Genomic DNA, 20,497 nt, shown 5'->3' on the forward strand with positions numbered 1-20,497 from the left:
TAGGAAATGCCAGGTCACGGGGAAGCATTCAGTGTTTTATACATTATTTTAATCTGACAGATAAATTAACCTGGAGTCAAGCCACCAAAGCCGTGCCTAAAACATGCATTAGTTTGTTAATTTTCCAAATTTAGGATGTTTCTATTTTCAGTTTAGCTTGATTTTGTGTCATTACTGACCCCTGTATACTCACAAGACCTAAAATATATTGTAATTAAAATGTAAATTCATATACATGTAAATTCTGTCTGTAAAGGAATATAGCTGCATTAATGACAACAAGATGACTTGTGTCTACACATTAAGCTTTGGGAACAGTATAACCACAAAGGAAAGTTATTTTTGTTTCAACCACCCAATAGACCTGCAGGAGCTTTTGATCCAGTCATATGGTCTTCCTCGGTTGTTTTCGGTTGATTCCTTGTACTTTCAATTGTTCCACTTTTTCAACATGTATTGTTGTGGTTTGCATAATTTCAAACAGATCAAGTTTGACCTTCCAAATATCTATTTTATTAAAACATCCTCTGCAAGAACAGAACTACTAGCTGCTTGTCTAACTCCCTCCTTCCTGTCAGGTGGTGTCCGGCACCGACTGGGGGAACCTGCTGCTGTGGGATGGAAACACCATCAAGGTGGAGATTTGCTGTAAAGATGGACGGAGCTGCCACACCGGGACGGTTCAGCCGTTCGCTTTGGAGGACGGACAGCTGATGACGTTTGGTTCTGATGGAGTGATCCGGGTAAAACTAAAATAACCTCCAAACACCTAAAAATTCATCACTTTTAGAAGAAGTTGTCAAGGTTTTCTAATGAATTTCTCAAAGCAAACAATGGATAGCTGTCCATCTCCTGTGACTAAATATCTTTAGAAATCAGCAATGTTTGTCTCCAACACATTGTCACCTTATATTGACATGTATTTATACCAAGTTCTATGGCCAATGATATTCAGAAATTTGATTTTGCCTGCACTATATTGCACAGGTTGAAATGTGTCCTCTTCCTATAAAGGGAGTGATGCAGGTTCCATTATTTGCTTTACTTAATGGAAAGGAACCAAATGTCCCAAAGAGAATATGATTTAGAGTTTTTTTTTAAAAAATGCTCAGTAATTTCCTAAAACAACAGCGTACTTCCTTCTCAAACCATCAGGGTTTTTTTTGCTCAGCTATCTCTGATTTCCCAGATGTTTTTATAGCATAGAATGGATATTTATAAAGATATTTGTGAAATTTTGGCTTGATTTATCAATTACTGTCCAAAAAACTACATTTTAAAAAGTGCACATCAACCCCCTTTCAGCAAGTTTTTTTTCCTCACATTCAAATTTGAGTTGATTTAAGCATCAAAATCGCAGCAACTGTTAAAGACAAAAACGGGGACTCTTCACTTTTATTTCTTATCACATTAAAACTAATTTTTTTATATCCAGTATGCCTTTGTAACCCTCTCTGCAGGGCTGGGACTTTGAGAAGATCAACTCAGCCGACGGTAACGGCGCCAGCAGCAGGATGGAGGTGGAGCCGACCAATGAGATGGTGGTCGGTCACAACGTCTGTCTGTCCTCGATGGTCAGAAGCTCCACAACCGACTCCTTCATCTGGTTCGCTCAGGTCTGAACACAAAACCTCACTAAATAAAAGTGTTTTTAACATGAAATCCAGCATGGCCTGCATCCTGACCTCTCCTCTGGGGGGTTTGTAGGATTCCAGTGGAGCCATCTGGAAACTGGACCTTTCATTCACCAACACAGTGAGTTTCTACATCAACACTTTGATGATTGAGATGTTATGAGGATGTTACATTTAAGAGTCACAGTCCTCATGTCCACTGTATTTAACTAGACAGACTGTTGATTAATTAGGACAAAACAACTGCTTAATAAAGTTGTCATTGCATTTATTTTAACTGAGGTGAATATGAGTGTTTATAGGGATGTATATAATTTTTTTTTTTTTTTGCCAGGTATTGCTCAGAAAAAAGCAATACCGGTGATGATAATGAGGTAGTAGAGTAATATCACACATGATAATGAAATATTGCACCAGAAAAATGAAATATTGCACAGTAAACTAAAAATATTGCTCTAGAAAAATTAAATATTGCACAATAAACTGAGATATTGCACAAGAAATTCCAATAATGCACATGAAAAATTTTTATTTTGCACATTAAATTGACATGTTAGACAAGAAATTGAAATATTGCACCAGAAAAATGAAATATGTCACATTAAGCTAGGGTGTTACACAAGATATTGTATCAGAAAAATGAAATATTTCACATTAAACTGAGATATTGGACTTGAAATGAAAATATTGTACCGGAAAAATTAAGTCTTACACATTATATTGACATGCTATACGTGAAATGAATCTATTACACATTAAAATTCAGTGTTTAACATGATACTCCAATGCACAAAACACTGAATAAAGCAATATAACATACATGGGATATTGTCTGTTCTGTATAAATAGATAGCTACATTGTTGTACTATGTGTTGTAATTAGCATTTTGCTGGTCCAGTGAATCTTTCTGTCATCTTTTCTGCAGAGTTCTGATCCAGAGTGTCTGTTCTCCTTCCACTCCGGGTCGATCCAAGGCCTGGATGTGTCCAAGAAATCCCACCTGATGGCTACAACCACCCTGGACCGTGAGCTCATTCACACCTGCACACACACAGTGTATAAATACACACTATGACCACCACCGTGCACGTTTCTGTTCACGTTCTCCAGGTTCAGTCAGAGTTTTTGACTTTGTGGCCAAAAGAGAAGTGACCAGCAGTCGCTTCAACCAGGGAGGAACTGCTCTCCGCTGGGCTCCACCGCTGGTAAACCTGAAAACTGAATCCTTCTCTCACATAAATCACAGGACAGACTTTGACTTCTGCAGCTCTGGGGTTTGTCTTCAGGTGAACCAGACTGGAGGTTTACTGGCAGCAGGTTTTGAGGATGGAGTGGTTCGATTGCTGGAGCTCTACGCCGCTCAGAGGCTTCATATCACTGAAAGAAACCCCGAAGGAGAGTCCAAGCTGCGCCTCAAACAGGCCTTCAAACCCCACAATGCTCCTGTAACCGCCGTCGCCTACGAGCGAAACGGAGAAATCCTCGCCACCGGGGTAAGAGTGTTTATCCCTGTAGGAGTCAGAAGAAAACACACACAGCTCCACAGGAAGAAGCAACCTGTCAAAATTTTTACTTTAAAGTCGTCATTGTACCAGAATCCAGAAATCGTAGGTTTGAAATAGTTTTAGCAGCAGGTGTTCTTTTCAGTCTGGACTTTGGAAGTTTCTCAGGTTGTTGTACTTCCAGTGAAAGGATTGTTAGTAATTAGAAAGTTTAGTAGTGTTTTTAAAGGTATGCTTATACCTCAGTAGTTTATTTGTGTTGGTGTTTACATTTACGTGCATCAGTTTCACACAAGACTGACACAAAGTCAGCGCACGAGTTTGAGTTCTGTTTGGTTTCTTTACTTGTGCTTGTACAGCATTGATGATGATATTTTTCTTTTAATGCTTCTTAAATCTATAGAACCCAGCGTAGTGCCGACGCTACGATTGCATATTCATTCTTGATTGGTGGTAGATTTCAAAACCAGATAAGATAGATCGATTATTCTTTCTGCAGATAAAATCTAGGGAGTTCCACGAACATTTCGCATGTTTACCATGTGTCAGAGCACTTTTTTAGTTGGAGTGATTGGTTTGTAAAAATACACAATAAAGCGTACAAAGCAAAAATCTTTATACACAAGACTACTGGGTATTGTGCGACTTTTTTACATTCACAAATGACAGCTATGCAATCTGTACAGCCATGGCCATAAGTTTGGACACAAGTACCATGACGCTTGTGAATCTTAGAAAATACCACAAAATTGTCACTTACAATATAAATACCAGTCATAGCCATCAACCAAAATGAAATACAGATATTTCCAGTGCATAAATTTGATGTTTGATGTTTGTCACAGGATATGAAAAACTTTTGTCGGTCAATGACAAAATTTGTGCAACAATTTGCAGTTAATATTCCAATCTCAATATTTGCTGTCAAACATCAAATTTATGCACTGGAAATATCTGTATTTCATTTTGGTTGATGGCTATGACTGGTAAGTGACAATTTTGTGGTATTTTCTAAGATTCACAAGCGTCATGGTACTTGTGTCCAAACTTATGGCCATGGCTGTATTTCTGAAAAAAAACAAGAACTAGTTTCATTTTTTTATGTTTATTGCACTTTTCAGCAATTTATTGTAGTAATTAAGACGTAAGCTAATATTTATTATTAAAATTTGGGATATGTATCAGTTATATTGATGTAAAGCAAATAAAAATGCTCCAAAAAAATGCAGTACAGCATGTAAAAATGTAAGAATATGTCCCGGCAGACTTGCACAATGGTAGGTCGTATTGGGTTTGACTTTCATCAGTAAAAACACAACTTTGGTCTTTATTTTCTGTACCATTCAGAAGTATAAGTTTTCTCTGAAGCACAAAGATTTAATGTTAAAATGTGTGAAAATCCCATAAATTTGAACTTACTGCAGCTTGGTCTCTCCTTTACTACTGCAGATTTCACATTAAAAACTGCCTTATGAATATTTTATACATTTAAAAACTGCACCGTACAATATTAGCTGCTGTACAGATGCACATTAATCTGTGCAGTGTCAGTATTTATACTCTGTATGGAAGAATCTGTACAATAGCAACAGTAGTTCTGTATAATGTTTGCTTGTTTTTGTTTTCTACTCATGCTCCTACACTTTTCTTACATCCTCTTTGTTGCTGGAGCAAATTTAAATGAATAAAGGCTCATCTTTTGTTGTCTTGAACTCAGTTAAGATTGTTAAATGTCAGTTTTACTGGCATGTTTTTCATCCAGAGATTCACTTTTTGTCCATTTTATGTGGCATCTGGACAAAGAAGGAAATGGCAGAGATGTGGAAAATGTTGCAAGATGAGTTTGGCAAAAAGCTATTGACATTTTATCAATCAGTTGTTTTGTTTTTGCCTTCGTCTTCGTCAACTTTCCGCTCAGAGTTCAGACTCCACCGTGTTCTTCTTCACCGTCGGAGGTAAATACAACCCCATCGGTTTCATCCATGTTCCGGGGCCGGTACAGGCGCTGGAGTGGTCGCCTCATTCCCATGTAAGCTCCAGCCTCAGGTATGAAATTTACCCAAGAAATCAAGGGTACACAAATTTGATTTAACCTTGTTTTTACATTTTTATAGAGTGACAACCAGTTGCTGGTTTTGTGTCAGAACGGCCACGTAGTCGAAGTCCACAGTCCTGATCCAGACACCCGGAAACCCCCAGAAACCTTCCAGCTGGTGGATTTACCCAGAAGATCCTTCAGGTTCAAGAGCATCAAATCCAGAATCAAGGTCTGAACCTACTGATTGTTGTCAAAGACTGCAGCTCGAGTTCACAGAAACATTTGAGGGATCGATGTTTGTGTGTTTCAGAGAGAAGAGGAAATCGCAAGACGTCAAGCTGTGAAGAAGAAACGGAGCGAAGAGAGACTGAAAGAACTGAATCAGCAGGAAACAGAACAAGAGGAAGAAAAAGATGAAGAAGAAGAAGAGGAGGAGGAGGAGGAGGAGGAGGAGGAGGAACTTCCACCCATCTACATCCCAGATCCTCCAAGTCCTCTCTACTGTGGTTTCTATTCACAGCCTGGGCAGTTCTGGCTCTCCATGGTACATTTCCAGGGTTAATTACCTCTGATTTATATTTATTAGAACCAAAAACTGAGTCATATAGATGGATAACAGAAAACATAAACCCATTTCTGGCAGAAAATGACCTAAAATGCAGTGCAGGTCTAGAACAGTTTTTTGTGTATTTCTTGAATCGTAGATGGAAATAGTGTGAGTCTGCTCTTGCAATTAATGTTTCATTGACGTATAAAACCCAAAGAATGCATGGTATTGAACCTCAGGGTTGTTTTCATTCTTTTTCCTAAAGATTAAAAGTGGTTCTAGATGCGTTTTAAGTGTTCGCAGAGATTAGTAACCAAACTTGTACTTGCAAACAAACCGTATGTGACCACTATGTCCACCATCTCACCGATTTTTTCATTGTTTGTGGCTCTATTTCATCTCAATACACAAAAAACAAATAGAAGCTGATGAAAAGTTCTAAAATGGATGAGATAATAGATGGACAGATGAGGCAACCATAAACTCTACAGTTATCTGAATAATAACAGCTGACAGCAATTTTGTTTTCCTACTGGCTGAGATTGGAGCAGAGTTAGTCATCCTCATCAGTTCTCACGTCCCAGTCGTATTTATATTTGGGGTAACCATTGTTGTATGTGTCTTTATTGTATTGGTGTGGATATTTTGGTATTTGTAAGATGATTATGGTCTGTATTTGGCTTCGTCAAAACACTTTCTTGAAGAACATCAGAAAAACATTAAAATACCATTTTTATAAAGCTTTCATAACCTAAAGATCTTCCTTCAGGGTTTAAAAAGTCTTCCTGTCTTGTCTACAATCCAGAAAAAGGATCTAAGAAAAGATTGTTAAACACTGAATCTGTTTTTCTTACATCTCTCTCCTGCAGGGAGGCTTTGATTCTGGTTATCTGTACCACTGTAGGTTCTCTGAGAATCAGGATGAAGATCCGAACCAGCGGCAGGATGAACCTTTCGACTTCCTGTCCGTTCACAACGCAGACGACGACCCGATTCGCTCCGTCACCTTCAGGTAGACGGATGGCAAACTAACGAATCAGCCAACTCTTCTTTTGGTTCATAGCTTTGGTTTTACAGCAGATTCATCAACCATGGAGCAGACAGCTGCAACTAGCTGTACTGCTAACATGTAATTTAACATCTACAGAGTCAGAAATCTGTCTCAGGCGCTGGTGGAGACCAAACCAGAGCTAAAAGACACAGTTCTGGTTTGGTTTAGTCGATACTGAACCTACAGCAACATAACAGATGTAGTAAAGGGTGACTGTGTGGTCAAATGATAAAAAAATCAAAGAATATAGTTATCAATCTCTCTACAATAAGAGCCTATTTATAAAGGCTGCTAGAATCACAGACAGATTGTGAAATAAGACCAGAAATTAAGGAGATTTTCAAGTTATAAAGTTTCAAATGGAACCACAACAAGAAGTTTTTATCGCAACAAATGTGGATATTTATGATTTGTAAAAAAAATGAAAAATGTCCCTGCATTAAGAGATATTTTCTTAGTCATATTTGGGGAAACATTTTGAACGTTCTTGTACTTGGATCAGACGATGTAGTAATATTTCTGCTGTGGTGCAACTTGTTATAGCTGCTCAAGATATAAACTTTTTTGGGCATTTTTGTGACCAAATATTTCATATTTAACAGTATTCTACAGGTTTAGTTCTGTATTATTAACCACGCCCGACGGGTACGTCGGCGGGGTTATTGCATTCGGTGCGGTATCTGGTTGTGACATGCAGCTACATCTGGCTCAGAAAATATCACTAGTTGACTTTTTGAGCTCAAACATGGTCATTTTCATGTTGGTTGAAATTTTTGGTCAGATTTCAGCTCACCTTTAATCAGAGATTATTTGATCTACTTGTCCAATATTCCAGTTTCTGAATCAATGACATGATGAGAAACAACAGTGAAAATTTCAGGTTTTTGTCTTTAATAGTTCCTCAGATGTTGTTGTTCAAACAAACTGAAATTTCAATGTGAGGAAAAAACCTGCAGAAAGGGGATCGACGGATGTTTTTGTATTTTATATATCTCAAAGATAACATTTTAAAAGTTAATATTTTGTGAAAAAGAAGTTTCAATCTAATTAGAGATGGTCGAGCAGAAGGCCCCTGATCATTTAAGGTGGAATAACTCAACAGTGTTCCAGTTTAAGGTGGTGTTTGATGTGTTGCAGCTCCAACAGGCAGCTGCTGCTCTGTGGGATGCATTCAGGCTCCATCAGGGTTTATCCTCTGCAGCCGGGCGACCTCAGCCTCTCCTCCATGGACGCCTGCTGGGCTCTGAGCGTCCACGACAACCACTACGGTCACCTGAGACACCTCCGCTGCAGCCACGACGACCTGTTCGTCCTGACGGCCGGAGACGACGGAAACATCTTCTCCTTCAGCCTGCTGCCTCCAGAGGAGCTGCAGAGAAAGCTGCAGAGGAAGACGGCCAAAGTTCCTTCACCCAGGGTCAGGATGCGGTTTATTCTTTCTTTTATGTTGTGTTTTTTTTGTTAGAGATAAACCTGCAACACTGAGCTCACCTGTAGCCTAGAAAGTACATATTTTTGCATAGAAGGTGATTCCATGTTATATAGATGGTAACACACATGTGGCAACACTTTAATGGGTTAAAACAGATCATGAATGTGACGATGACATGGAAAATATAGTTTTCGTCAAATGATCTAAAGTCTAAATGTGCATTTACAAAATTGGACTGAGAAAAACAACTTCTATAGCCACAAACAACTTGTAAGACCATTTGCTCTACCTGTAACTGTCTCAAATGCAAACCAAGACACAGTAAAACAGAAAAAAAATGAATTTTTCTCTGATTTATTTATTTTTATTATCTTCACTGTACTTTATTTACAGATGTGAGGTGCTGGAATGAGGTTTTAACTGTCATATGTTGCTAAAAGTCATATCTTCAGTTCTTTTCCAGTTTTATTTAACTTGATATTTATTGAACCTTCCACACAAAAGGCACACAACATTCACAAGATTCAGATACAAAAGAACACTCCTTTCAATTACTCCCTTACTAGATGTTTTTAACTTGTTAATGCGACTTTCCATTCTTGGTATCTCACCTATGAATTTAAATCACGTTAACATTAGTGTTTGTGTATGAGAAAAGAAAAGCAACAAGTGCCATACATGAATAATACAAATATTAAAATAAATGGAAATTAAAAGAGAAAGAGGTGTCTAAAGTTCTGACATCTGAACATCTTTCAGTAAACTCTGTTTTCTCATCCTGCTGTGTTTTCTAAGATAAAGATGTGTTTTGTTGGGAGACAGGAAACTGTTATCAGCCTCGTTGTTATTAAAGCAGAATTCTCAGTAGAAAGATGAGATCTGTCTGTTTCTATCGTATTGTCTGGTGTTATACTAAGTATAAAGAACGCTAGGTCTAATTTTAGATTTTTAATCTCCTTTTCCAGAAATCAGCAGCTTCTTTAGGAAAAATCATCGGACGGTTCAGACGTCTGGGCAGGAAAATAAAGAGTTAAAGATGAAGATAAATGTATAAAAATGTAATGTGGTCTTGTTAACACGTTTTTCAGATGGGTGTTGAAAATGAGACACTAGCTCCAGATATTGAGGATCCAGCAGCCTACAGGTGAGTTTATTCACACATTTAGTTATAATTTGGTCTTATTTGTGTCCACTGTCTCTCTATTCTTGTATTCTTTTTGTCTATTTGTCATTTTTCTTTACTTTCTAGCTCTCTATTCTAAGTATTTGAGCAGTAACTGTGTATCAATAGTGTATTTTGCATGAATTTTCATATTCTTGTGTTGAAGTTGTAGCTCTGATTAGCATCTAAGAACATCCTGTTCTTGGTGTCACTGAAAATGTCGCCTTAACTTTCTCACCCCTCCAGCATTGAGACAGCGAAACAGAAGCTGGAAAACGACCGTCTGCGTCGGGAGGCCGAGCTAAAGATCGCAGAGAAGCAGAAGAAGTTTGCCGAGCTGCAGAAGAAGTTTATACAAGTTCTGGACGACAACCAGAGTCTGCCGGAGCACGTTCGCCTGAAACCAGAGGTACGAGTCAGATAATAGGTTGATTAGCAACCTGCACATTAGTGTGTGAATGTGTGTGTGTCTGGGTAAATGGCAGCAATTGTTGTAAAAGGGCTTTGAGTACTCTGATGAGTAGAAAAGCGCTATATAAGAGCACTAAAAAAAGACTGTAGCTGTTCATGTGACTATAAAGCTGTGATATGTTTTTAAACCACTGCTGTTCAAAATCTGAACTGAAAACTTGTGAAAATGACGTTCAAATGGAAAGATGAGGACTGTTGTTTTGTCAGTGTGAGCTTTAAGGTTTAGACTAATGCATGTTGTTATTGATGGGAATGAGTTCAGGATGTTTGAAAACTCAGTGTCCTGAAGAGTTTGTCTGTAGGAGCTGCAGCTGGACCGGCGTTTCTACGAACAGGCCGAGAGGCTGAAGGCTCAGCGGGCGATGGAGGTCAGGAAGCAGTTTTCCTGGGAGCAGGAACACTGCAGCATCGCACTCAGAAAACTGCAAAACCGGTACACAAATACACACAAATATACGCCTTAAAACCAAATACTAATGTATTATCTGGATATCTACAGATAACAGCATCCCCTAATGCAGTCCCACTACCTTTAACCAAACATAGAACAGAATTAAACCTAAAACAGCTGCTTCTCACAGTCAGAAATCAGTCAGATATAACTAAGTAAACAAGAAAGGTCCATAAATCACCTCATGATCAACAAATTCAGACTTTTTTCAGGATCAGTATAGTTTTTTGTTTGTTTTCTGCAAATTAATGCAAACAGGAAGACACCAAAGCAGCAGAACTTTTCATACCTTCCAGATTCATCAGAAAGTGGATAAGCGGGTAGAAGACAGAGGTAAACTGAAGTTTAAAGTTTAATTCTGACTTTCAGCTACTCACATACTCAGTAACTAGAGCAGAATAAGTGTTTGAAGGACACCTAGGGACCCACTCTTAAACTGTGACTGCATAAAAACCATAAAAGAAATCAAAACACAGATTTACAGCAATAACAGCTGAACCCTTGTGACCAGTTTAAACTTTAAACGAAGCTTCTACTGTAAAACCTGTCAGAGCTACAGGGGTCCAAAGATGGCTGAGTTTTGGCAGTTGTCCAGCCAACATCCCACTCATTCCAATGGGATTTTCAATGCAGTATTTACGACGAGAAAAAAAAACGTGTGACGAATCACAAACAAAAGCCACAGTACACCATTCATGATTAAGCTTCAGATTTTTATGTATAGTTTAGATGTTTTTTTGAAAGATTAGGGAGAGTTAGGTATCAGAAATAGTGTTGGAAGAATTTATAATAAGAATAAACCAGAGGAAGTATAAATATTATACCTAAAACCCTACAGTGATATTAATTATGGAGGTTAGCCTGACTGGTTTAGATTTTTTTTTCAACATACTTATTGTTATATTATTGTGACAGGTAATTAAACAGGCACAGCCTTTAGTTTTGTGTCACAAAAGTACATTTATTAAGTGTTTTACACGTTTCAGTCAAGTAAAGTTTCACTGTTTTGACTGCAAACTGAAGACTTGTTTGTTTATAAAGAACCTCGATTAAAACTTAATTTCTTCCTTGAAGTTGTCAGTTATTTATGACTCCTATATTGTGTCTAAATCTTCTATTTTACTGGCATCCTGAGAGGTTTTGATGAGATGTTTCAACTCGTGTTTGTCTCCAGGTTCAGAGAGTCTCTGCAGGTCACTGTAGTCGCCATCCGATCCGACCACAGAATCTCCACCTACCGGCTGCCGACGTTCACTGAAACTTTATCTCATCAGAGTTCACCACGTCGACCTCACGGAGAAAGAGACGCTGCACCAGAACATAGGAAATCTAAAGCAGAACCTGCAAAAGACAGCAGCAGAATAGAAGGTGAAGAAACGTCTGAGTCTTTGTTTCTCCTGTTATCTTGTTATTGTAATCTACATCATCAGCCTGCGTTTGTTCTGCAGACGAGGAGGTGATTCGGCCTCCGGTGGCTCGAACTGCGAGGATGAAGCTGGGAGATCGGCAGGAGGAGAGGCTCAGAAAGGCTGCAGAGAAAGCTGAACAAGCTCGAGCCAGAATAGAGAAGAGGAAGCAGGAGTGGGATCAGATGTGAGTGGATTCAAAAATCAACCAGATGGAGCCACTGGTGGGGTTAAAATTCTAATTAAACTGGGTTGTTGCTGTTGTTCTCAGCTATGCAGAGAAGCCAGACAAGGACTATGAAGATCCACGGGATGTTCAGGCCATCAGAGAAGCTCAGGAGAACATCGGGGATGTGATGGTGGTGAAACAACCGAGAATAAACACCGAGAGGAAGAAAGAGGAGCTGGTCGCCTTGGAGGAAAATGTACAAACATGCAGACAAACACATCTCAGATCATCAGCTTCCCTCTGCTCCACCAGCTCTGATTTGCTTGAAGCTTTTTTATTATTAACTATGGATTGTATCTGTTTCATCTTATCTTCATATATCAAATACTTTCACATAAAAGCCAGAACTTTTCAGTGTTATTTGTCATCATGTCATTGATTCTGAATTGTGTGAAATTTTAACCTGATATATCAAACATTTTCCTACAAAGTGCAGTCTGTAAAAATAAAAAATAACTTCCTGGCTATTTTAAGACACCAGACTTCTGTTTCTGGAACAAATTATCCTCCAATATTTTACTTTTTCTGGAGCAGTTTGTCAAAAAAAATTCTGCAAAAATATCAGTTTTTTTCATGTTCGTGACGTGTTTAGTTTTGCATTATTGTGACATACAGCCTCAGAAAATATGACCAGTTGCCTATGATCTGCTTGTCCAATATTACAGATTTGGGATCAACAACATGATGAGAAAAAAAGGGCAAGTTTCAGGTTTTTATCTATAGTAGTTCCTCAGATATTGTTGTTCAATTAGACTAGAATTTCTGTACAGGGAGAAAACCTGCTAAATGGGGGTCAAAGGGCAATTAAAAAAATGTCTCAGAGACTATTAGGTATGTCAAGCTAAAATTTCCCAGATATCATTTTAAATATCCATGGGTTTTGATGAAAAGAAAAACACCACCATTTCAGGAAAATCAGAGACGTTTGAGAAGAAGGTCTCTGATGATGGAAAAACCCTCGAGTCATTTAATAAACTAAAACTTCCAGCATCTTTGGGATTACGTCTGTTTGAAGACACTAGAGTGCTTTTTGGGAATTTTGTTTTAAATAACTATAGATTAGGCACTAATATAAAAACAACATTAGTTGAAGGTATAGTACATTCATTTAATGATTCCTTTCATCCCGTCAGATCCGTGAAAAGCAGCTGGAGATGAACAAACAGATATTGGCGTTACGGGACTCCAAGGTTCTCCTGGTGTCTCGGCTGGAAGCTCAGATGCAGCAGCTGCAGAAAGTCCAGCAGCGTCTGGAGGTTCATCTCCACCGACCTCCACCCATCCTGCCAAAACTATCACCAGAGGAAACCCCAGAGGAGAAGCTCCACTGCAGCCGAGCCACGCTGGAGAAATACCGGATGCTGAAGGAGCAAAGCTACGGAGGATTCAGACCAAAGTACACAATTATTTCTGTGGTTTTCTGGATGTTTCAGTAGAGAAGCAGGTCTACAGCAGTCATGCATTACCAGTTGTTCTTCTGTAGTCAGAATAAAGCCTTCTACTCAAACACTGGATAAAAGCAGCTCCTGAATTTATGTTCTTCAAGAATTATCTACACTTTTTTGGTGTGTTTTCAACTAGGTTGAAGAGCATGGAACAGGAGGATCAGGATGGAGCTGTGAGTCTGTTGGAGCAGCTGGAGAAAGAAATGAAGGAGGAGGAAGTAGAAGAAAAAGAGACACGAGAAGAAGACATGAGTCTGTCACCTTTGGCTGAAACCGAAGAAGAAGAAGCTGTGAATGAAGATCTGAGTGAGCTGGAGGAGGATCTGCAGAAGGAGGAGGAGATCCGACTGCTGCATGAGCAGAGCTCTCTGCTGGAGCAGGTCCTCTGTAATCCACCTTTTATCAAATAAAAGTGTAAAGATGAGCAGAATGTCTTTTAAACTCTAACATGTGGATGTTCTTGAACTTTCAGATGGAGAGATCGGTTTGTGAGTTTGACTCTGATCTCCAGTTGCTGCGTCACCAGAAGCAGCGTCTGGACTGTCGGCTGAAGTTGGCCGACCTCCGGCTGCTGACGCTCTTCCAGGAGATGATGCTCCTCAAGCAGTTTGAGAAGAGGGATGGAAGTCTGCAGGAGAAACTCGATGGATATGTGAAGGAGGAGAGCAGCATCACGGTGGGAGGAAGTTCATGGACACTACCATTCAAAAGTTTGGTGTCAATTAGAAATGTACTTATTTTATAGTAACAACATGTGATAGCAGCAGTCTGTCATTCATAACAGGATTACTTCATTAATAGTTGAATATGTACAATATAAATAGGATGTCGCACTGGGATGTTCTATTTTTACTGTGAGATTGATTGTGATTGATCAGTTTGTCTCCTGCAGATCTGTCTACTGTCCTTTTAAATTTTCTTAATCTTTACCTGTTCTGTACCTGTCATTGTCCACTAAGGACCAAATCTTAAAGCCTTTTTTGTTATTGTTTTCCAGCAATTGTTTCAGTTTAATCTGAGGCTACCTCCTAACTTAGCCGCTAGCTGTTAGCATAGCATTAGCCACTGTGAACATAGCCTGTTTTTATGATTTGTGGTTCAGTTTGTGTTTAGTTTTTGCAGGTTGTGTCTCTTCTAGAGAGACATGTCTACTAGTAAGAGCAGATTTATATATTTAGTCTTACTTTAGAAAGACGGTTCAGATACCTCAGACAGCGTTAACCACAGGCTAAGAGTGCCAACAAAACTCTTACTGATCGCGTTAGCCCGGCAGAGTCAGCAAAACAAGTCAAAATTCTGGTATTTTTAGTATAAAGGAGAAAATAGAAGTACTTCTGTAAGATTGTGGTGTTAATTACGACTTCGTTAACATCTGATATCCCCTTCAAAACACTGTTCTGCTCTGCAAATGTGCTTCTCTGTCTGTAAACAGTCGCTTTCAGTGTTGATTGGCTGTGACATGTAACATCCAATCAGAAAAATCTGTGCGTGGGACGTTACTTCAGGTCAAAAAGTTTATACAGACTGAGATGTGCTTACATTATAGTCAAAGTAGAGCCTATAATTTATTTAATTTCAAATTGGTTTATAAAAATAATGATACTGGTAATATCTGCCTAAATACCGGCCAGATAATCGCTGTATCCCTGCTGTGGAAAGCTTGATGTTCATGCAGTTATTAATTACTCTGTTTAAGGGGCAATATTTAACTAATAATGTATATTTCATTATTTCATACCAGTGTACAACAACATGGCTGAATTTAATGTTTTAGGTATTTAATTTTATTCCTTCAGGCAGTCTTTGGTTTTAATGCCACTCTGTGGTTTTCCACTCTTTTGCAGACAGCAACACATTCAGCTACAAGACACATAAAGTACAAATCCTCATTAGAATTGCCTCATTTATGTATAAAAATACTTTGCTGTCGGATATCGGGCTGTTAAAATCACATTTAGAAGCTGTTGTCATACAAACGTTCTTTGCATCGTGACTTTCTGCCAAAACATAGCGGTTTTTTCAAATCAGTAGTTGCACCAAATTAAAAGACAATAAAACAACACAGACACCTACAGCGGGTCATTTTAGAAACAGATTTGAAACTTAATTATCAAAGCTGAAATGTGTTTGCCAATCTACTTTAATTATGTTTCACTCATGCTACATGTGCTAATGCTACGCGTACTTTTTTGCACTTCCACTTTAAAACATCTAACCACAGTAATAGTGTAGTTGTCTCTTAGTGCTACAAAGTCCTGGCCTGCAGCTCAACGTGCAGCAGCTCACTGTGTTAGTACGGGTGATCACCGCTTATCGATCCTAATCACTTCCTCTTCTCCGTTTCCTGACAGTCTAAGCTGCAGCAGTGTAACAAACAGCTGGAGGAGAAGAAGAGAGACATATTGAAGCTGCAAGAGAAAGAAAAGTCTCTGACTGCTGCCTTTCAGGCCTCGCTGGGGGAAAACAACAAGTTCGAAGAGTTTCTGACCAAAGTCTTCAAGAAGAAGGTCAAACGGGGGAAGAAGAACGATCAGACAGGAAGTGAAGGTGAGGGGAAAGTAGCACACCATGTGATGATGTCTGTACCGGTTTATCTTTGTGTTCTTCATGATCCAGATGTGTGTTTGTAGAAGAAGTGCAGGACAGGGATGAAGACTCAGATGAAGGCGATGACTGGGATGATGATTATGACAGCGACGCTGAGGAAGCTGCTCTGGACGACAGGGTTTGTCCTGCAGGTCGGTGTAGTGGAGCAAAAAACATTCAGGTTCTTTAGTTTTTCATAGTAAAGTGGATTTTTAATTTTGTATCAGCAATGCTGCACATGAAGTATTAGATTGTTTAACTTAAGGCTCTTCTTGATCTACAGCAGACTGGATCGAGGAAACACAAATACTAAACATCAAACATAATGGGATATTTGTATAACCTGAAGCCTTTTTGTGCTGCATCTTTCCCACATCATCATCATATAAATATTAAGTTTTTTAGATCAGGACTTGCATTATTATTTAGTGTTTCTGCATATGCACATTTGTAGTCATTTTAGTCAAGTTTATACATCTGATCTTAGGTCCAAAAATGCTCAAAACTGACTGGATTCAGTCCGATTTGTCACCAGACAGACCTGAGTAGTGCAAAACATGTATTTTTTTTGGAACTATAGTTGGATCCTACAAGAGACTGACCATAGTTTGCATCTGTACAAAGACTGAAATAACTGCTTTAGAGATTCAAAAGCGTCTCTTTGAATCCTTTTTGTACATGATAGCATGTTTGAGTTGGTATGTTACCCATGTGAAACAGGTAAAAATCTGACTATTGTGCGAATCATAAACAAGAACTCTGTTGCTAGCTTGGCTGTCATGATTCAGATTTTCAAGATTTATTCGAACAGATGGACAAAAAAGCAAGAAAATCTAAAACATGACAACACCCACCAAACCCTTAAGGTTTCAGTCTGACACTGACCCTCATGTTTTAGATTACATTAGTTCTCTGCACTTCATAAACCTCTACTTTAGGTATAAAAATGTGTTGGCTTTCCCAGGCTGTGAGCCAGAGTTGTTTGAGAACACGTTGCAGCTTCGTAAGCGTCGACTTGACATAGAGGAACTTCTGGTGGAGGAGAAAAAGATCGCAGAGGCTCTGAAGGGGGAGCGCGACACTTTGATCAAGAAGGTCAAACTCCATTATTCATCTCTCCATCTTTTCATTTCTGATGTATTTCTGTTGTGGATTTTTTAATGTGTGTGCTTGCTTTTGTTTAACTTTTTTATTGCTTGATTCTGCAGGAGAAGTCAGTGAAGAGCAGTCGGACGGCGGTGGATGACGACTTGGAGATAATCAACAAGGAGAAGCTGCAGAAAATGAACGAACTGGATGTGGTGGTTCCTCTCAGACTGCACCAGGTAAACCGACAAAAACTGTGGAGATTCACTGGTGACAAAACAACTTAAAGCTGCTGCAGACTTCTGGAAGTCCTAGAAGATGGTTAGCAGTGAAGAACCACGACTAGCCTTCTTACATTTTTAAGCACGTTACTTAAATATGTAATAATATGAAGCCATTTCCATGCATAAATTGCTTTTTTATTGCTGATTTGTGAATGAGAGAGAATTGGTTGCCAGATGTGGACAACAATGAAGCTTTTGACCTCTTTCCCAACACTTAACATCTTATTGGAAGAAAGCTTGCAATGTCAGGATTTGAGAACAAAAATCGTGTTTGGACATTTTCCTGAAAGCACATTGGCTCTGACCGGAGAACATTATATGACATCAGTATCTGTCATGGTGCCTGTGGCTAGCTAAACTCCCACAATGCTCTCTGCTTGCCAACACAGAGCTACCCATAGTCCAAGTTACTGCCTTCTTGTGTCCCTAGAAGCATCACCTGGTGGAATGACCAGGTACTACAGCTGTGATACAAGTTCTGACATGCGAGCCCGATCTCACGAGGATTCGTGAAACTGTCACGTAAGTTTTAGTTTCGGTTTCGTGCGCACCAACACGATTTCGTCATGTTTTTCGTGCCGCTCACCACGAAATGCACACCAATGTATTTTAAACGGCGGACTTTTCGTGCCACTCAGAGCGTATTTCAAAAGAATGGCTATATTATATTTTTAATGTAAAACCATGGCGAATCCAACGCTATATTTTGCATGACATCGTCCCTAAACATAACCCTAACCATAACCCTAACCATAACCTAACCATAAGCCGGTGGTACACTTACCAATTTGCATAGGAATTTCAAGAATGTCCGGCGGCCGGCGGCCGCAAACGCGATCACACAAGCAGTATACGCCGATGGACAGCTTAGATCGTCATGAATCCACCGGTATAAACCACTTTCAGATGTGATTACCACAGCGAAAAACATTTCGTGGTGAGCGGCATGAAAAACATGACGAAATCGTGTTGGTGCGCACGAAACCGAAACTAAAACTTACGTGACAGTTTCACGAATCCCCATGAGACCGGGTTGGACATGCATGTAGAGAATTCTGGTTTTCATTGTCTTGTGGATGTCATGGAGCAGATGCAGGAATAAAAATGTTTTCTACTTGCACTGTAGAGCTGCTAAATCGTCAAGCTTATGCACTGTATTGATTTTTATGTCTGTAATGTACTTAAGTGTGTTTTGTCCAGGAAAATGATATTGAATTGCAACTTTTAGATCAGATTGGATCAGTTGCACAAAAAACTTGATCTGGACATCCTAAATGCTAATATTAGCAATTTCCTTAAGGTCAGAGGAGTTAATTTGAGAAGTTATGAGGTAGGCTTTTCACTCAGGAGGCTCATTTTATCTACATGGAAAGAATAATAGATACACTGACACTTGGCAAACATTTGAATCTTCCAGAGAAACATGAAAATTGGAAAAATTGTCTAACTACACATTGTACCTTATTTATTAACAAAGAATTAAAGCGTACTCTGTCTGAGCAGTCTGGCTTTTCTTCATATTACTAAATCGTTTATGGGGATTGAATCGGATTGCTGCATTTTAATATTGGAAGTCCTGACTTCTGTACAAATACTGCAAAACTCTGGTGAAAAAATACTGGCTCTAAATGTATTCAGTAATCTGGAAATTTAATTTAACTTGTTAAACTTCTTCATTTTTTAAATACTCCGTCCATTTCTTGTCCTCCCTTACGTCTACCAGATTGAGTTTGTCACTAAGGCCTGGATACCGTCAGATCTGAGTGAAGCATTGGTGCTGGACAAGGCAGAAATGAACAGGCTGCAGGAACGAATCCAGGAGCTGCAGGCGGATAAAATCCATCAGAAAGAGCTTTACCGTCAGGCTTGTCAACAGCAAGCCAAGCTCATCCACGACCGCAAGGACATGGCCGCCAAGATCCAGAGTAAGACCAGCTTTTTCCTGAAAGTAGAGGAGCTCGATGTCTTCTGCACCAAAAGAGTTCACGTACATCTCAAAGAAAGACGCTAACAGAAATAATCTTATGCTCATGTTCATTGATCTGTTTGTGGTTGTAGTGCTGGGGAAGCAGTGCAACGAGCTGATGATGACAAAGTTCGGGAAGCTGGTGGATCTGGAGGCTCTGCAGATGCTGTCGGGAAACAGGAGGCTGGAGGAACTGAAGCACGAAAAACTCCTCAAAGAAGCCGAATACGCCAAAGAGATCCAACAGTGGGATGTACGCTTCAGCAAATGTGTGATCCAGACTTGTTGGAATGAGTTTACTGATCTTTTTCTGGTTGCATGTTGGTGTCAAATTCAGGTGAAGGTGGAAGAGGCCCGTCAGAACCTGATGGAGGTGACCAGGTGTAACACAGAACAGCTCCAAAAAGTGACGAGTCTCTTTGAACAGAAGAAGGAGCTGGAGCTTAAACTCAACGCCAGGCAGAAGAAAATGGTAACTTCTGTGCATTAAATTCAATTGGTACTGTCCAAGTGTATGGATATTTTAATACGACACTCATATTTGACTCGTCTGTACAGAGCTTCACAGTAGAAGAGTGTTTTCACTTTCATCTGCCAAGGAAGGACAGTTTGACCGAGCTTACCTTAAAACTGATTTTAAGTCGAACATAGACAGACTCTGTCATTTGTGACATCAGAAATATGTTTGAGGCCAATCCCTGTCCAATAAACTATTTTAAAAAGTGTGATATGAACAGCTAGGACTTCCAGCACACCCACAATAAGAATAGATTTTTGGGGAAAGCAACAGAGATCTTGTTTTCAGCTATAAATATTTCCATTATTTGAAGATCTTGAATTTTTCAATGAATGGAAAAAGCTGCCCAAGTTTGTGAAATTACCATTTTTGTGGAAAAAAACACATAAGACACCTTATTACTCAAAGCACTGTTATTTTCAAATGTTGTAATGTGTGACTGGAAGGGACCTTAGGGTGTTTATTTAGTCTCTTTTTGGCTCAGGTTTGGTCACGGTGGTGGTGACCAAAGTGCTTTTTTTGGTTTTTGAACAGGAAATATACAGTGACTCTATCAATGCACTGTTTTTTGGCCCTTTCTGACTCATTTTTGATGTTCTCAACCTACAGTGTTTCCTTGTCAGGTCATAATGGTTACAGGCAGGTCCTCGGTTTAAGGCGTACAACATTTCGTCGTTACATCGGAACTG

The 20,497-nt window shown here is 39.2% G+C and overlaps 1 protein-coding gene across 1 annotated transcript in view; it reads left to right on the forward strand.

Annotated features, from left to right (window-relative positions):
• Nucleotides 1-20,497, forward strand: part of LOC110957167 (cilia- and flagella-associated protein 44) — a 29,606-nt gene that overhangs the window by 4,268 nt on the left and 4,841 nt on the right. Inside the window, exons 8-34 of the mRNA XM_051938623.1 lie at nucleotides 579-743; nucleotides 1,461-1,616; nucleotides 1,708-1,755; nucleotides 2,561-2,660; nucleotides 2,746-2,840; nucleotides 2,922-3,128; nucleotides 5,056-5,166; nucleotides 5,252-5,404; nucleotides 5,486-5,719; nucleotides 6,592-6,734; nucleotides 7,911-8,190; nucleotides 9,294-9,349; nucleotides 9,614-9,776; nucleotides 10,141-10,271; nucleotides 11,464-11,657; nucleotides 11,738-11,882; nucleotides 11,967-12,120; nucleotides 13,058-13,320; nucleotides 13,506-13,749; nucleotides 13,842-14,045; nucleotides 15,721-15,916; nucleotides 16,000-16,107; nucleotides 16,920-17,050; nucleotides 17,164-17,280; nucleotides 19,049-19,250; nucleotides 19,384-19,544; nucleotides 19,629-19,763. Of these exons, the coding sequence (XP_051794583.1) occupies nucleotides 579-743; nucleotides 1,461-1,616; nucleotides 1,708-1,755; nucleotides 2,561-2,660; nucleotides 2,746-2,840; nucleotides 2,922-3,128; nucleotides 5,056-5,166; nucleotides 5,252-5,404; nucleotides 5,486-5,719; nucleotides 6,592-6,734; nucleotides 7,911-8,190; nucleotides 9,294-9,349; nucleotides 9,614-9,776; nucleotides 10,141-10,271; nucleotides 11,464-11,657; nucleotides 11,738-11,882; nucleotides 11,967-12,120; nucleotides 13,058-13,320; nucleotides 13,506-13,749; nucleotides 13,842-14,045; nucleotides 15,721-15,916; nucleotides 16,000-16,107; nucleotides 16,920-17,050; nucleotides 17,164-17,280; nucleotides 19,049-19,250; nucleotides 19,384-19,544; nucleotides 19,629-19,763 (4,296 nt within the window). The remainder of the gene's footprint in view (nucleotides 1-578; nucleotides 744-1,460; nucleotides 1,617-1,707; nucleotides 1,756-2,560; nucleotides 2,661-2,745; nucleotides 2,841-2,921; nucleotides 3,129-5,055; nucleotides 5,167-5,251; nucleotides 5,405-5,485; nucleotides 5,720-6,591; nucleotides 6,735-7,910; nucleotides 8,191-9,293; nucleotides 9,350-9,613; nucleotides 9,777-10,140; nucleotides 10,272-11,463; nucleotides 11,658-11,737; nucleotides 11,883-11,966; nucleotides 12,121-13,057; nucleotides 13,321-13,505; nucleotides 13,750-13,841; nucleotides 14,046-15,720; nucleotides 15,917-15,999; nucleotides 16,108-16,919; nucleotides 17,051-17,163; nucleotides 17,281-19,048; nucleotides 19,251-19,383; nucleotides 19,545-19,628; nucleotides 19,764-20,497) is intronic.

The sequence above is a fragment of the Acanthochromis polyacanthus genome, chromosome 18, assembly GCF_021347895.1.
Source record: "Acanthochromis polyacanthus isolate Apoly-LR-REF ecotype Palm Island chromosome 18, KAUST_Apoly_ChrSc, whole genome shotgun sequence".
In the NCBI taxonomy this organism is placed as follows: domain Eukaryota; kingdom Metazoa; phylum Chordata; class Actinopteri; family Pomacentridae; genus Acanthochromis; species Acanthochromis polyacanthus.